This window comes from Oryctolagus cuniculus, chromosome 3 (genome assembly GCF_964237555.1).
Source record: "Oryctolagus cuniculus chromosome 3, mOryCun1.1, whole genome shotgun sequence".
Classification (NCBI taxonomy): domain Eukaryota; kingdom Metazoa; phylum Chordata; class Mammalia; order Lagomorpha; family Leporidae; genus Oryctolagus; species Oryctolagus cuniculus.
The window spans coordinates 6,082,922-6,099,772 of record NC_091434.1 but is presented as its reverse complement, the minus strand read 5'-3'; the positions used below and the strand labels follow the sequence as shown (position 1 = coordinate 6,099,772).

Here is a 16,851-nt window from a genome sequence, read left to right as displayed (position 1 = left end):
ATGGGACCCCAGGGCCTGCTGCGCCTGGAACAGAGTCTCCTGGCGCCGTAACGAGCTCGGGTGGAAAGAGCCCGAGAAGGCTCTGTCTGGACGAGGGCAAGCCCTGCTCTGCCGTAGGACTCCCCTGCCCTTGGGGCTGGACAGAGAGGGCCACGCTGGGTGCCGGCCGTGGCAGCGCAGTGGCTTCCCGGTGCGAGCCTGTGGCAGCACGTGTGGCCCGGCATTGGCGAGCGCTTGCTGAGCCACGGCTCGCGGGGCACGAACTGTGAGTGTGAACAGGGCCAGGCCGTCAGAGCTGCTTCCACGGCTCCCTGGGAGCGTGCCGAGACGTGCACGCGCGTCACTAGGTGATGACGTCAGCCCTGAGTGTAACTTGACAGCCTGCGGTTCCGAGTAAGTGATGAGAACCGGGAAGTGGACAGTGACCTGGGGAGGCTGGAGGAGGACGGGAAGCCCACGGAATTCTTCCGCTGGAAGCAAGCTAGAACCGCGGTGTCCTGGCCCCGTGCCTGGCGCGCCGGAGTCGGTGCCCCAGCACTGGGGACTCGGAGACTCGTGTCTTCCCAACCGCTGGGGCTAGCGTTTGATTCCTCACCTCAGCCAGACCTGAAGCCCCAGATGGTACTCGGAGGGTGAGAAGCGGATGCAGCGGGGGCCCTGGGGTCAGAGGGCACGACTTTGGGAGGGAGCCCTTGCAAGAGGCTTGGCTGAAGCCGAGGCGGGCGCACCTTCTGTATTCTAGAGAGCAAACAGGGCACAAGGAGGTAGCTCACAGCGGAAACCCAGGTAACAGGAAAGTGGTACGGCTTCCTTTCAAAGGAAGTGATTTCCAGATTGGGTTACAAAGGAGACCCGAGTGAGCCGCCTGCAGCAGCCCACGCGTGAGAACTCGGAGTGCAGGAAGCTTGAGACAGTTCCGGGACGCACACACACGAATGCAGTGTGGCGGCGTCAGGGCGGTAACGGCACAGCCCCGCGCCGTCAGCGATGCGAGGGCAGCAGCGTGCTCCTGCGCATGCTCGGAAACGAGCTGATTACGGGGCAGAACCCACGCGCTGGTCAGGGTTCCCCGGCGGGAACCGCAAGCCCCGGCGATGGGGAGTGACAGTCGGCAGAAACTGGCACGCGAGGCAGTGTTCCTTGGGCAGGACGCTGGGGCTGACATCCGCGTGCGTGGTCCGGTCCGCCATGGCGGGATTCCCGTCTGCTGCCGACTTCTCGGCGGCCCGTGCTCCTGGCCTGCGGCGGGCGGCTGCCGGGCCTGGCCGTGTGGCCCGTGAGCTGGCTGGTGCGCATGCGCCCGATGGGCAGTTTGCTTAGGTTTGCACTTCTGTCCCTACTGAGATATTTTCTGTGTCTTTAACTCTTGGCCTTGCGTGCTGGCGCTGTGGAGGGCCCACAGGTCTCCTCCTCGTTCCTGCTGCCCCCTGGGCTCTCTGTTCAGGAATGGTTTCAAGTCTGCTCGCGTGGCCCATTCTGTGGCTTTACTGGGCTGTCTCAAGTGAGCTGCCACAGGGCGGCATGGAGACTGCTCTGGTCAGTCTCACCTCGCTGGCCTGCCCCGGGGTGTGCAGGGACGAGTTCTTTGAGGGTGATCGCTCCCAGTGCTCGTAGTGAGAGCTGAACACCCGAGAGAAACACACGTTCTGAAGTGGAAAACGCTCCCCAGGAAGGCAGCACGGTCACTTCGAGACCACTTTTCAGAGGATTGATGGATTTGAAAGGTAGAACTACACAGAAGGAGAGACACACAGAGAGAGGTCTTCCACCCCCTGGCTCGCTCCCCAGATGGCCGCAACGGTCAGGCCTGGGCCGGGCCAAAGCCAGGAACCAGAGCTTCTTGCAGGTCTCCACGCAGGTGCAGAGGCCCAGAGACTTGGGCCATCTGCTGCTGCTGTCCCAGGCCACAGCAGGGAGCTGGATGGGAAGTGGAGCGGCCGGGATGCTGGTCGTAGGCAGCGGCTTAGCCTGCGACGCCACAGGCCGGCCCCTGGACAGTTGTAAAGGCATTAAAGTGGTTCAGTCGGAGAGCAGCTAGGGGAGTACAGTGGGAAGGTGAAGTTCTCCCCAACTGCCCCTTCCCCGGGGCCCTGCGGTGCGAGACTGACCCTCGGTGTTTCTCGATGCCCCCACAGACCGTGATGCTGGACCCTTCCAAACGCGGCCGCAGCGCCAAGTTCCGCCTGGTGACCAAGTTTAAGAAGGAGAAGAACAACAGGAACAAGGAAGCGCGCAGCAGCCTGGGAGCCCCTGGTACCTGCTCTCCCCCGCGGGCCCCGGCTGTCCCTGCCTGCCGACTCGGGCTCATTCTCCTGGTCTCTGCTTTCCCCCGGTCCCTGAGCTGTGACCCCCGTCCCTTGGCTGCACTGGCCCGCCTGGAGCTACAGACGGCCCCTAGCTTGCTTTCCCTGGTGACGTTTGGGGGCTGGCTACGGTCCCTGGAGGAGTCTCCCGAGACGTCAGGCGCTAGGCCCCGAGCCGTCCCGGCCGGCCCGACACGGGGTCCGCAGGGGGAGCTGGACCGCAGAGGTGACGAGACGTTCTCGGAGACGCGAAGTCTGTGCTCGCTGGGCTGGGGCTGCCGATTCCTGCAGACTCGCCGCGTTGATCGAGGCCCGGTGATTGCGGGGGCAGATGGGGAGCGCAGGCCGGAGCGCCTTTGGGTCTGAATCGGGCTTGAATCCAAGCAGCGAGGCGCGGCCGCGCGCTGGGCGCCGGGCAACTCCACGCCGCCGTGGCCGTTTGCCCCCTCTGAGCTGTCGTCTTTGCGTGTTTGTCCAGAAGCTGGGTGTCTGAACCACTGGTTCTGACTCCACGCTCTGCGTCTCTGCACGCCTCCCCTCTTGCGCGGGCCACGAGGGACGCGACCCCCCCGCGGGCCGGGGAAAGCCGCGTGGCCCTGCAGGAAGTGATGTTCGTGCTGCTCTGCCCCCTGCTTTGTCCTGCACTGGAGGGAGCTGGCCGCCGGGGCGCCTCGGGTGCTGGCTGCCAGGTGTCTGGGGAGCTGGCCGCCAGGTGTCTGGGGAGCTGGCCGCCGGGGCGTCTCGGGTGCTGGCCGCCGGGGCGTCTCGGGTGCTGGCCGCCGGGGCGCCTCGGGTGCTGGCCGCCAGGTGTCTGGGGAGCTGGCTGCCGGGGCGCCTCGGGTGCTGGCCGCCGGGGCGCCTCGGGTGCTGGCCGCCGGGGCGCCTCGGGTGCTGGCCGCCGGGGCGCCTCGGGTGCTGGCCGCCGGGTTGTCTCGGGTGCTGCCTGCTGGGGTGTCTCGGGTGCTGCCTGCTGGGGTGTCTCGGGTGCTGCCTGCTGGGGTGTCTTGGGGGCTGCCTGCTGGGGTGTCTTGGGGGCTGCCGGGGTGTCGGGTGCTGGCTGCTGGGGTGTCTCGGGTGCTGGCTGCTGGGGTGTCTCGGGTGCTGACCGCCGCGGTGTTGGGTGCTGGCCACCGCGGTGTTGGGTGCTGGCTGCCACCTGCCTCGCGCTGGGCTCCGGGCACTCACCGCACCCGTGCTTTTCCGTCTCCGACAGTTCACCTCTGGGGGACAGAGGAGGTCGCTGCCTGGCTGGAGCGCCTCAGTCTCTGTGAGTATAAGGACACCTTCACGAGGCACGACATCCGGGGCTCCGAGCTCCTGCACCTGGAGCGCAGGGACCTCAAGGTACTCCCTCGGGCAGCTCCCGGGCCCCGCGCGTCGGCTAACTCGCGGCCCCGCTCCGCCTCGTCCTCCCCCGGGCCGGCCGCGTCCCGGCCTCCAGGGCCTCTGTGTCTCGCGGGCCCTGGTGTGGGCCGCCGGGTGCCGGGGCTGCGCGCCTCGGCCTGGGCGCTCATGGCTGCGCCGCCACCGGTTGTCTTAGCCTGGGTAGACAGGGAGCTCTTCATGTGAGGGCCTGGCAGGGACACGGCCCCCGTAACGCGTCCCAACCGAAGCGGTCTGGTCCTGACAGCCCATGGGGTCTCGCCTGCCACACACACTGGGCGGCTTGTGCGAGGTGGCTGATGCCACTGCGTCTCGTGGGCAGGGCCGGTGGCCTGCGGCCTGCGGCCTGCGGCCTGGCGGGGCTGCCCCCCGGACAGGGGCTCTGTGAGGTCGCCTGCCGTCCCTGGGCTCGTCCCTGACGTCATTGCCTTTGTAGGACACGGAAGCTGCGTGTGGGCACGCGCTCGACTGCCGTCTGCTTCCCCGTCTCGTGGCCTCCGGCCCTGTCCCCGCGCCGTGTGCGGGAGCCGCGTGCAGCCCGGGCCGGCATCCACGCTGCTGTCCTCTCTTGCAGGACCTCGGCGTGACCAAGGTGGGCCACGTGAAGAGGATCCTGTGTGGGATCAGGGAGCTGAGCCGGAGCACCCCTGCCGCCGAGGCCTAGCCTCCGCCTTCTCGGCCTGCGTGGCCCGCGCCTCCCGCCGCTGAGGCCCGGAGGCGCTTTCTCATGGTGCTACTGCCCTCGCCAGCGACGGGAAGCCTCCTGCGGCCGTTGCGGCGGCTCTGGGGGCTGGAACATACCAACATGGCTACCTTTGACCCACCACCTGTTCCAACTCGGAGTCTGCCCCGTCGTGGGCCCAGCCGGGGGGCGCCCCGCCCCGGAACGGTCCGTGTGCCTGACAGCTGCCGCCGGGCAGCCCCGCTGCTATCCTCCTGTTTGTCACCGTTCGGTTTGGACAACAAAGCTGCACTTTGCCGGTGGGAAGCGGCACGACTTCTCTCCAGGGCTGGCCGTCCTGGTGGTTGGAGAAGGAACTCCCCCCTGCCTCGGGCCGGGCTCCCTGCTCGAGCCTCCGAGGCGAGACGGGCCACTGCCGCGGTCCCCCGCTGCTGTGGGGGTGGAGCTTGCGGCTCGTCCCCTCCCCGGGCAGCAGGGGTGGCCAGGCCCGAGGCTGGCTCTGGCCGGGGCCGCTGTTGGGCTGGCGTCCTTGGAGGCGTCCCTGGGGACTGTGTACTGCCCCTGAGCAGGTGGCTCTGAGCTGTCAGAGGGCAGTGCTGGTGCAGGGGAGATCTGGGGAGAGGCGTCCTGCTGTGGGACTGTCCCCGGGCTGCCAAGAGGGGCGTCACGCACACTGGTATCGGACCTTGGCAAGGGTCATCCATGACCCAGCTCCTCGCTGGAGGAGGCCGCTGGCCTGAGGCTCTGCCCTCCGTGGAGGACAGCGCCGTGTGGGTTTGAGTCACGCAGGAAGCTGCGACAGAATCTGCTGCTAAGGGCGTCGGCCAGTGGAGCTGGGGGTGGGGGGCAGATGCCCCTGCGTGTCGTGGGCGGGGCCCCCCGCTGGCGCTCCTTCAAGGACTGGCTTGGTTCCTGAGGGGATGTGGAGAATGAGATGGCGCAGTTCCCGCCGTGGCCTGCTCCAGGCTGCTCGTTGCCGTGTGTGACCGACTCGGCTGCCGTGTGTGACCGACTTGGCTGCCGAGAGCAGCCATATCTGATGGACGGAACCGGGGAGGAAAGAACCCGGCCCCGAAGTCCTCTGCCTGCTGGAGTGGGGGTGGCTAGCGGGCGAGGACCCGCACTGCCAGCCTGGCCGCTGCCTCCCTGGCGCAGGGGGCGTGAGAAGCAGGCAGTGGTGGCCTCCGGGGCCCAGCTCCTCTTGGGAAAGTGCTGGATTTGGGTTGCGTGTTTGAAATTAATGTGTCGTTGATTAAAACAACACTGTTTACGTAAAAACCATTTTTCTAATTCTAACACGAGAAGTGACAAGCAGCGACCGCAGGTGTTGCAGGAAGCTGCCGGTGACGACGGGCCGTGTTCCCGCACGCTGTGCCCTGGGCACCCGCGGGCCCGCCCTCGCCTGGGGGAGGCCGCTGCTCTGGAGTCGTGGAGAGCAAGGCGGGCAGGACCCCGAAGGTGTCGGAGAGAAGGTTTTGTGCCCTCGGCGGGCGCATCCCCTCATATTTATAATCCTAATTTATACAGCGGCCGCACGGCAGCAGACCCTCTTGTATGTTCTGTACATAGCGCGTCTCGGTGCTGTAGATACGCCGCTCTGTGTATAAATAAAGCCAGCCCGTCTCTGCCTTCCCCCGCGCAGTCCTGTCTTGCCCAAGCCTCCCCCCCCCCCCATCCGAGCTCCACTGGTCCACGGTGTGGGAGGTGGAGCAGTGCCTTCGCGGCTCAGGGCGTGGGCGTGGGCTCTGACCCGTTAAAAACCCCAGAGGCGGGACCCACGCGGCCTTGGTTCCGGGCTGCGTGGAGTCCTGGTGTAGCCACGCCTCGGGTGGCTTTCACTCGTGTCCCTGGCCACGTGGGGCGCGGCTGTCACAAGGTAAGTGGTGCATGTGGACCAGCTTCTATGAAGCCATAATTCTGGGTTACTGGAGGATTTTTTTCTTAAAGACTTATTTTAAAGGCAGGATTAGAGAATCTTTCATTCACTGGTTCACTCCTCACATGAGTGCGAAAGCCAGGGGCCTACACACGTGTGGCCCCTTCCACTGTTTCTCCAGGCCGCTAACGGAGCTGCACTGGAAGTGGAGCAGCCAGGACTCGCGCCGGCACCGTGTGGGATGCCAGTGTTGACCCGCTCCGCCCAGCACCGGTCTGCACCAGGGAATCCTGGCAGCCCTGCGCCTGGCCGGTCGCTGCCCCAGGGGGGAGGGACCCTGCCTGCATCCCGGGGCTTCCCGTCTGGTTACTTGTGTTGCTCTCCTGCAGTCCAGTCTGATGCGCTATTTCTAAACATAAGCCGGATCTGGTTCCTGAAGTAAGTGTGCTTGGGGAAGGCCGGGAAGAGTTCCCCTCAAGCACAACATGAGGCAGTCAGCGACTGAGGATTACCGCCTTTTAAATGGTTTCATTTATTTTTTTAAACAAAATCTCAGCTTTCTCCCTGTGTGTTTGACTCTGGCCCCAAACCAACCAACAGGCCAGCACAGGAGCGCAGCCTTCCCAGGCCCTGCTGTGGGTGGGCGGGCGGGTGCCTCCTGCCGGACAGCACTGACACGCCCGCTGGGTCGGCTGGCTTCGTCCCGGGGTTCACGTGGCTCACCTCTGGCGGGGCGTGCCCGTTGATTGAGTGCTGGCACTGGGAGGCTGGGCTCCTCGGGCGGGGCGTGCCCGTTGGGCGAGGGCTGGCACCGGGAGGCTGGCTTCAGCAGCGCCCGGCGGGGTCTCGGTGCCGTGTGCTCACGGGGCCTCTGGCAGAAACCCGCAGGAGGAGGGCCGAGCAGGCGCTGACCGCCGTCCGCCGGTAGGTGGGCGTGGGCGCCACACTTCACGAGGACGCGGTAGGTCCCGGGGGCCCACAGCTTTGACACGGGCGCTCGGTCCCGCGTTCCAGTACAGTCCACGCTGAGGGGTCAGCCGTGAGCTCCGCTTGCAGTTTCTTCTCCACACCCACTTTGCTGAGAGCCCACCCCGGAGAGCCCTCTGCCCTCGGGTGGGGGGGACACGCGTGTCTTGATGGCCCTGGCTCCCTCCTCGGCAGAGGCCGCGTTGACAGCCTTCTCATCACAGGGCACGGGGGGGGGGCAGCCGGATGCGCCCACACTCCAGGGTGGGAAGTCAAGACTGCCCCTCCCGCCCCTTCCCTCGGGAGCGGTCAGATCCTCGTCCCTGCAGAGGCCTGGGGTGGGGTGGTGGTGGTGGTGACAGAACCCACATCCACAGATCTCTGGGGAAGGCTGCCGGGGCAGGTATGGCGTGAGGTTGGCGTGCGTTGGCACCTGTACGGCAGGACCTGTGCCAGCCTCGTGGCAGGATGAGGTGACCGGGCCCGCCTGCCCATCCTAGGGCAGCTGTCCCTTTGCTCATCGATGGTTGAGGCTACGCAGGCCGCCACCTTGTCAATTACGATGGAACAAGGCAGCTTTCCCAGCGTCACTGGGCAGGGGTCCCAGGAGCGCGGAGCCTGGTGCTACTGGAAACTGCCCACGTGGATGGAGAGAGACGCTTCGGGTCCTCGGGGCCGGGCGGGCCCCTCCGCACTGCTGCTGTGCACACGGAGGGCTCCTTGGCTGTGGGAGACACACAGGCTGTCACTGACGCGCGGGTGGCGGGTTGCAGGCCCTGGACCAGTGGCACCATGCTTCCTGTTCTAGGGGTCGAGGGCTGGCTGCAGGCCAGCGGCAAACCACTCCTCGGGACCCTCCCACCAAGCCCGCCTGCTAGGTAGCAGTTACCTGTCCTCACTTCATACCTGCAGGGGACAGTCAGAGAGAGCTGGGCTCAGACACAGCGAGAACCCTCGCACGCACCTGCCCCAGCCACTGCCCTGACTCCACCCAGCTGTGGGCCTTCCCTGCGCCTGCCTTGCTTTGCTCCACTGCTGGCTGTGAGGCTGTCCCCGTGTGCGTGCACTGGGGCGCCCAGTCCTCCCCACTGGAGCCCCCCCACTGCTGAGCAGCCTCTCAGCTCCGTCCTGGATCTCGCATCAGGAACACCCGCTGTGCGTGTCCGCACGGCTCCTGGGGGGCACGGCTCGGGGGGCGGGGCAGGGCTGCTGGGGGAGCCGCTGCTGCACTTCCAAGGTGGGGCAGCAAATCCACAGCCCCAGCAGGGGGCAGGCAGCCCAGGGCCTGCCCCGCATTTCCTCTGAACTGCACGCTCAGTCCCTCCCTGTGCCTCAGTGGCTGCTTAGTGTCCGTCTGCTGGTTTCCAGAATCGCAGCTGCGCCCTGTGAGCCACACTCCCACCTGCGGAGCCTGCGCCACAGCCACCGCACACTCCCTGGGACAGGGACACCCGGGATCCACCCACAGCCCCACGGAGCTCCCGCAGGTGGACGGGGCGCACGTCACAGTAAGACAGACAGGGCCATCAAGCCGCCTCCGTGTCCAGAACGCAGGGGGCCGCTGCCCGCTCTCCTGCGCTCGTCCCTCCGGGGGCTGTGACGGGGCAGGGTGACACTGCGCCGTGAGCCTCCGGGCGGTTCTGGACTTGGAAGCACGAAGCTCTCCGGAAAGTTAATAAAAGTGAAAATGGGGAGAAACACGGCACTCAACGCTGTTCTGACGCCAACAGAGCCACGAGGCCGAAGGCAGGTACGGCCTTGGCACAGGGGAAGTGAGGGCGACTCAGACCGCAAGGCCTGCCAAGGAGCCAACGTGACAAGTCCGTGACATTAGACGTGGAGAAAGCCACGTGTCAGACGCGTAGGGAACTTCACATGCGACACTATGCGTGTACGACTTGGGCAAGAAAACCCCAACAGCCTGCTTCTGGGTCAGGGGCCGCCAGGCCTTGCGAGGTGCAGAGCTGGGGGGTGCGTGGAGAAGCGAGTTCCCTGCTCCCCGAGACAGGCTGTGGCGGGGGGCACGCCGGGGGCACGCGCGTCTCTCCCACTCCCAGCCCACTCCTGCTCTGGGCCCTCTGCTCACTGCTGGCCCACAATGCCTGCCCCGTGGGGAGGGGGCAGCAGGGGGGTCTGCCCCGTGGGAAGGGGGTGGCTGGGGGACCTGCCTTGTGGGAAGGGGGGGCAGGGGCCACTGCACAAGTCTCCATAAGCAAAGCGGAAGCCCGTCAAGGCAGGAGCAGGCGGGACAGCTGCTGGGCGGGCAGCAAGAGGGGCTGCGTGGAGGGGACGCTGCGCCAGGTGCCTCTGGGGGATGTCCCGCAGTCTGCAGATGACACGGCCTATGTGACCCGGACAGAGGCGGCCAAGGTGAAGAGGTGTGCGTGGGAGAACAGCCCTGGCTGCGGGGAGGCCGGGGAGGGGCCTGAGGCGGCTGGGGGCTGCGAGGCCCGGCGGGGGGGGGGGGGTGGGTGCTCAGGATTTGAGGCGAGGCTGCACACGGCAGGAAGGAGGAAGGGCTGTCACTGCCAAGAGCAGGTAAGCCGGGCTCCGCGGAGGTAGCCTGCAGCACAGCCAGGGGAAGCAGAGGCGGGATGTGTGCGTGCGTGCGTCCGCCCACCCGTCCGCGGTTACCTTCTCTTTTTCCCCAGGGCGAGCTGTTTCTGTTTTTCTTTTCCAGCGTCATCTCTGATGGTGCTGAAGTCCTCGTCGCAGTCAACCAGGAGATTCTGCATCGCAAAGCAAGCAAAGCTTTCAGACCTCTGCAGCCTCTTTGAAAGGAGACACAGGTCACACTGATACCTGGGGACACTTTTAAAGGAGGCAGCAGCTCCACAGCACCTCCCCAGGGTGCAGCGAGGGACAAGGACGTGGCCCAGGGCCGTCAGCACCACACCTGAGTCAGCCGCAGCGAAGGCAGAGGTGGACACAGGTTCTGAGGGCCCTCATCTAGAGAATCAAATGCAAACTACGAATACAGCTTTCCTGGAGAGGGAACCAGCCCCCGGCAGCGTCTACGGAGGAACCCGGTCTCCGTCTTGCCTTCAGCATCTGTCAGGTCTTCTCACCTGCGGGATTCTGTCTGGCTCCGTCCAGTCCCTGGCCTGTCCGTGAGCCTGCCTCCGAGCTGTACTGCCACTACCACTGAATAACATCTCGACACGGCAAAGGCAAGGGCGCCGGCCCTGCTGTTACGTGAAAGGCCGAGTTAGAGACAGATCTTCCCTCCGCTCATTCACTCGCCCCCAGATGAGCACATCAGCTGCGGCTTGGCCCAGTCTCATGTGGGTGCAGGGGCCCAGGCACATGGGCTGTCTTCGGCTGCTTTCCCAGGCCACAGCAGAGAGCTGGGTTGGCAGTGGAGCAGCCGGGACGTGAACTGGCGCCCGTGTGGGATGCCGGCGTCATAAGCAGTAGCTTAGCCCGCCGCACCACAGCACCAGCCCCAGATGCTTCATAGTGAATTTTATCCTACACTTGTCATAAATCTGTGCAATCAGCCATAGGATTTTTCTTCCTTAACCAAGTAATACCTTGGATTTCATGAGATACTTTTATGTGAGAGAGAAAGAGGCAGAGAGAGAGAGTGAGTGCCCTCTGCTGGGTCACTTCACAAATGCCTACAATGGCTGGGCACAGGCCAGATTCCACAGAGGAGCCTGGAATGCAATCCGGGGCTCCCCTCGGGGCAGCAGGGACCCAGCTACTTGCGCCATCACTGGAGCCTCCCTCCCAGGGTCTGCACTGGTGGGAGGCTGCAGTCAGGAGTCAGAGCTGAGAAAGCCCAGGCTTTCCAATGTGGGCGCCCTGACTGCCAGGCCAGATGCCTGCTCCCCACAATGCATTCTACAAGAAGTATTTTTATATCTGAAAGACAGAGATGGATCTGCCATCCCTTGCGTCACTGAATCAGAACGGAGTCCAGACTGCCCACACTGACTTGATCTGTCACCTGCTGCCCCCGGCGTGCACGAGCAGAAGGCTGGAGCTGAGGGCCAGGCTGGGCCAGGTGTGGGCCTTCTGGCAGGAGATGGGTGTGGCAGAAGCATCGGAACTGCTGTGCCCTGTGCCTGCCCTTCCATAATATGTCCTTTTTTTTTTTGGACAGGCAGAGTTAGTGTGAGAGAGAAAGTTGAGAGAGAAAGGTCTTCCTTCCATTGGTTCACCCGCTAAGTGGCCACTATGGCCAGCGCATTGCAGCTGGTGTGCTGTGCCGATCCGAAGCCAGGAGCCAGGTGCTTCTCCTGGTCTCCCATGCGGGTGCAGGGCCCAAGCACTTGGGCCATCCTCCACTGCCTTCCTGGGCCACAGCAGAGAGCTGGCCTGGAAGAGGGGCAACCGGGACAGAATCCAGGGTGCTGGCGCCGCAGGCGGAAGGATTAGCTTAGTGAGCCGCGGTGCCAGCCCATAATATATTCTTGAGACTGCATTCTCTCTCGTGCTCTTTGGATAAAACCATTCGTTGTCACACAGTAATATTTTCTTAAAACATACAAGCTGGGTTTGATTTGCTGGCATTTTATTTAGAATCACATTTATGGTCGTAAGTGAAAATGACCTAAATTTTCATTTACCGTCCCTAGCAGCTGTGGTGGTGTGGTTTGGCTTCCCCATTTTTAAAACCCATTCTCTGGAGTAATTTGCATAAATGGGGTTATCTGTGTCTTAGAGTTGGTAGAACTTGCCTATAAAATCATCTGCTCATCCTTGTCACAGTGAGAAATCTGTTGTGAAACTACTCACCTTAACACCAATGATGTCACCATCTTTCAAGTAATACGGCGGCCCCTGCAGACTGTCCTGCTTTTTCTTCTTTTTCCTCTTGGTAACTTGCTGATTCTGTAGGAGAGTGAAACATCTTACACAAAACTCCATCTCAATCCTTACCAAGTTCCCTGTCCCTGTGCAGAATTCTAGTTAGCTGACAGCTGTGTGACACGCCTCACAACCTCACCCGGCCAGACAGCGGGAGCCATTCAAACTTCTCGGGGAAGTATTTGGCGATTTCAGTTTTCTCCACAGGAAGAGAATAGAAACTGGCCACCGTCTGCCGCAGGGAGCGGGCAGTCCAGCCTCGGGCAGTGTCCCACACCAAGTCCAGGGCGGGGGCGTAGGTCCTCTCTGCAGGGTTGCGCATCTGCGTCCTGAGCAGCACGTCCTGGGGGCTGCACCAGAAAGCAGTCAGACGTCAGAGGTAAAGCAAAGGGAATGCAAATGCACAACTGCTGACACGGCACCCCCCCCCCCCCCCACCAAGGAAAACATTCCACTTCCTCTCCAGCTACTCAGAACGGCTGAAAGGGGCGGAATTCTTTCTAGGAAGCCAGCATCACCTGAATTCCTAAACCTGACAAAGCAGCAGGAGAGAAAGAGAACTGCAGACCAATTTCCCTGATGAACACAGATGCAAAAATCCTCAACAAAATTCCAGCCAGTGGAATCCGAGAACACATCAGAAAGATCACCTACCTGGACCAAGTGGGATTTATCCCTGGTATGCAGGGATGGTTCAGCATTAGCAAGTCAATAAATGTAATACATCCCATCAACAGTGAAGAACAAAAACCATATGATCATCTCAACAGGTGCAGAGAAAACATCAGATAAAATACAACACCCTTTCATGATGAAAACTCTAAGAAAATTAGGAATAGAAGGAACACTCCTCAACACATTCAAGGCACTTTATGACAAACCCAGAGCTAGCAACTACTGAATGGAGAAAGTTTGGAAGCATTCCCACTGAGGTCCAGAACCAGACAAGGATGCCCACTCTCACCACTGACACTTCTGCTATTCAATATAGTCCTGGCAGTTTTAGCCAGTGCCATTAGGCAAGAAAAATAAATCGAAGGGCTACAAACTGGGAAGGAGGAAGTAAAACTCTCCCTATATGTAGGGGATGCAAAAGATTCCACCAAGAGACTACTGGAACTCATAGAAGAGTGTGGTAAAGTAGCAGGGTATAAAACCAGTACCCCCAAATCAGCAGCCTTTGTACACACAGCCAATGCCAAGGCTGAGACTGAGCTGCTAAGGTCAATCACATTCACAATAGCTACAAAAAAAAAAAAAAAAAAAAAAACCACACACACACACACACACACCTTGGAATAAATTTAACCAAGGATCTCAAAGATGAGAATTACAAAACATTACAGAAATAGAAGAAGATACCAAAAAATGGGAAAATCTTCCATGTTCATGTATTGGAAGAATCGATATCATTAAAATGTCCATTCTTTGGAAAGCAATTACAGATTCAATGTGATACCAATCAAAATACCAAAGACATTCTTCTCAGATCTAGAAAAAATGATGCTGACACTCATACAGAAACATAGGAGACCTCTGATAGCTAAAGCAATCTTACACAACAAAAACAAAGCTGGACATATCACAATACCACATTTTAAAACATACTACAATGCAGTTGTAATTAAAACAGCCTGGTACTCCTACAAAAACAGATGGATAGACCAATGGAACAGCACAGAAATACCAGGAATCGATCTAAGCATCTATAGCCAACTTACATTTGACCAAGGAGCTAAAACCAATCCCTAGAGCAAGGATTGATTCAAGCAAGTCTCTTCAACAAATGGTGCAGGGAAAACTGTATTTCCACAAGTAGAACTATGAAGCAAGACCCCTACCTTACACCTTACACAAAAATCCACTCAACATGGATTAAAGATCTAAATCTATGACCCGATATCATCAAATTATTAGAGAACATTAGAGAAGCCCTGCAAGGTACAGGCACAGGCAAAGACTGCTTGGAAAAGACCCCAGAGACACAGGCAGTCAAAGCCAAAATTAACACTTGGGATTACATCAAATTGAGAAGTTTCTGTACTGCAAAAGAAACAATCAGGAAAGTGAAGAGGCAACCGACAGAATGGGAAAAGATATTTGCAAATTATGCAACCGATAAAGGATTAATAACCAGAATCTACAAAGAGATCAAGGAACTCCACAACAACAAAACAAACAACCCACTTAAGAAATGGGCAAAGGACCTAAATAGACATTTTTCGAAGAGGAAATCCAAATGGCCAACAGACAGATGAAAAAATGCTCAGGATCACTAGCTGTCAGGGGAATGCAAATTAAATCCACACTGAGGTTTCACCTCACCCCAGGTAGAACAGCTTTCATACAGAAATCAACAAACAACAAATCCTAGCGAGAATGTGGGGAAAAGGTACCCTAATCCATTGTTGGTGGGAATGCAAACTGGTAACACCATTATGGAAGACAGTATGGACATGCCTCAGAAATCTGAATATAACCCTATCACATGACCCTACCATTCCACTCCTTGGAATTTACCCAAGGAAAATGAAACCAGCAAATAAAAGTTATCCATACCCCAATGTTTACTGCAGCTCAATTCACAGTAGCTAAGACATGGAATCACTTTAAATGCTGTTAACTCAAGACTGGATAAAGAAATTATGGGATATATATATTATGGAATACTACATAGTGGTGAAAAAATGAAATTTGGTAGTTTGCAACAAAATGGGTGAATCTGGGAAACATTATACCTAGTGAAATAAGCCAGTCCCAAAGGGACAAATGCCATACGTTCTCCCTGATCTGTGAGCACTAATAGAGCACCTGAAACGAAATCTGCAAGAGTGAAACTGACACTGCAAGAAGGGATGACTTGAACTAACCTTATCTTGACTGCTGAGGAACTGTTTCATTCTGTTGTTGTTTTTCTTCATACTATTTGTTGAATCCTTAATCATATGTGTTAAAGTCTATTGAGGATGGAGCTCAGTGAAAAAAATAGTGGGAATAAGAGAGAGGAGGAAGTTTGTAACTGTGAAGTTGTATAGTTCTGCATACATTCCTATGGACTTACTTCTAAGGGCACAGTTTAAAAACTTGTCATGGGACCCCAAATCCCATTAAGCTGGGTGGTAAAAATGCCATCTTAAGTGTTCAAGTGATCATATAAATAGGATCAAGTGTTAGGTAATAATAATAGATAGAGTGTTCTAACATGGGAAGCAGTCCACACAGCCAACTCACAGAACGACAATGGCTTTAAGTAACACTCTGATCTCAGAATCGGCCCTTAAGGTTTCCTGATCTGGCTGAAAAGCCCGTGAAAGCATTTCAGGCACGGAGAGCCAAGACTCTGTGGCAAAAAATGTTCTACATGAAGGATCTCTGTGGGTGAGACTTCTGCGGAAAGAAGTGGCCATCAGAGAAGGATGTACTTTTCTCTAAAGGGATGAGAGAACTTCTACTTTGCTTATGGCCTTGTCCAAATACTGACAAGAGTCTGTGGACTTGAAAGGCTTCCATAACCTAGGCAGCTCATGTCAGAACCTTGAGTGTTCACTGATGTCATAAGAGTGTTAATTGTTAAATTAACAATAGGAGTCACTGTGCACTAACTCCCCATGCAGGACCTCTGTCCTCAATGGGTTGTATTATGAGAGTTAACTGTAATACTAGTTCTCAAACAGTTGTGTGTGTGTGTGCAAATTGTTGAAATCTTTACTTAGTAGAGAGTTGGTCTTCTCTGTACAGTTAGTTGAAAATGAACTTTAATGGAGAATGGGACTGGGAAGGGGAGAGGGAAGAGGAGGAAGGGTGGGAGTGTGGGTGGGAGGGCGTGTATAGTGGGAAGAATAACTATATTCCTAAAGTTGTACTTATGAAATTTGTATTCCTTACAAAAATAAATTAAAAAATGCACAATAACCACTGGAACACTGACATCTCCCCCCACCCAAGGAAAATGCCCAACCCTCTTCTAGTGCTAGTTAAAATCAACCAGAGGGTCCTTGCAGGCTGATGCGTGCGTAAGCAGCAAAGTGACCCTCAATCACCTTTCTGATGTGGGCAGACAAAACCCCCTCATTATAATGTTAAATCTCCACCCTCAACTGCACAAGCAATGCACATAACCTACACGGTAACATGGGAGCATGTGCACCCACCCCTTTAGGGTATTCACAACCATTCCCGGAGCTTCTGTGGAACCTAAAATGCCTAACTTCCTTAAAGACAAGCTCTAGAAGACTTGCAGTTCCTGGTTGTGTGGGCAGCCTGGTTTCTGGTCGTGAGGCCATCTTGTTCCCTGTCTTGGCCAACTCAAACCATGTTTTCACTGGCACACAAGCTAGATAAGAAACCCTCAGATTTTTCTGTCCGATTACAAATTTTGCCAACTGCAAAATTAGCTTCTTCCCTTTGGAGAGCTAATGATGGTGCCAGACCTCTGAGGACGGGCATGGGGGAGAGCGCCTTGTTGCCTGGGAGAATCTGGTCGGGTGGTGTCTATTCCCAGACGCAACATTCTTGGTTTCTGTCTCCCTGGAGTTCTCAGTTGCAGAAACATCTCTGCTGTGTTAGATGAGTGCTGTCTGAGGGCTGGGCTCTTCAGTCCCAGGGTAGACAGGCAGCTCATGTTTGACCTAAGTTTGACCTAATCCCAAGGTCAAACCCCCAAGTTTGACCTAATCCTGACAGACTTTCGATCTTCCCAGGGTATATTTATTGAGATAGTGTGGTGCAGTAGGTTAAGTCATCCCTTGCAACACCACTATCCCATAGCAGAGTGCCTATTTGAATCCTGGCTGCTCCACTTCCAACCCTGCTTCCTGCTAATGTGC

At 58.2% G+C, this 16,851-nt stretch overlaps 2 protein-coding genes across 21 annotated transcripts in view; one reads left to right on the top strand and one right to left on the bottom strand.

The window, feature by feature from the left end:
• DGKD (diacylglycerol kinase delta) overlaps positions 1–9,303 on the top strand; it is a 120,627-nt gene extending 111,324 nt beyond the window's left edge. For 3 of the 6 annotated variants that reach the window (XM_070070016.1, XM_070070018.1, XM_070070019.1), the window contains 3 exons: positions 2,136–2,529; positions 3,517–3,647; positions 4,261–6,000. In XM_070070016.1, the coding sequence (XP_069926117.1) occupies positions 2,136–2,529; positions 3,517–3,647; positions 4,261–4,350 (615 nt within the window). In that variant the 3' untranslated portion in view covers positions 4,351–6,000. Of the gene's footprint in view, positions 1–2,135; positions 2,530–3,516; positions 3,648–4,260; positions 6,001–8,578 lie in introns of those variants that run through there. The other 3 variants (XM_051834165.2, XM_051834164.2, XM_051834166.2) reach the window with 3 other exon arrangements.
• Positions 6,753–16,851, bottom strand: part of USP40 (ubiquitin specific peptidase 40) — a 106,484-nt gene continuing 96,385 nt past the window's right edge. For 13 of the 15 annotated variants that reach the window (XR_011387050.1, XR_011387051.1, XR_011387049.1 and 10 more), the window contains 4 exons: positions 12,165–12,375; positions 11,954–12,049; positions 9,845–9,939; positions 6,753–7,934 (listed from right to left, as the gene is read on the bottom strand). Coding sequence is in view for 10 of the 15 variants with exons in the window: in XM_008275247.4 (XP_008273469.3) it covers positions 7,835–7,934; positions 9,845–9,939; positions 11,954–12,049; positions 12,165–12,375 (502 nt within the window). In the remaining 5 variants the exon portion in view is untranslated. Of the gene's footprint in view, positions 7,935–9,844; positions 9,940–11,953; positions 12,050–12,164; positions 12,376–16,851 lie in introns of those variants that run through there. The other 2 variants (XR_001792229.3, XR_007914776.2) reach the window with 1 other exon arrangement.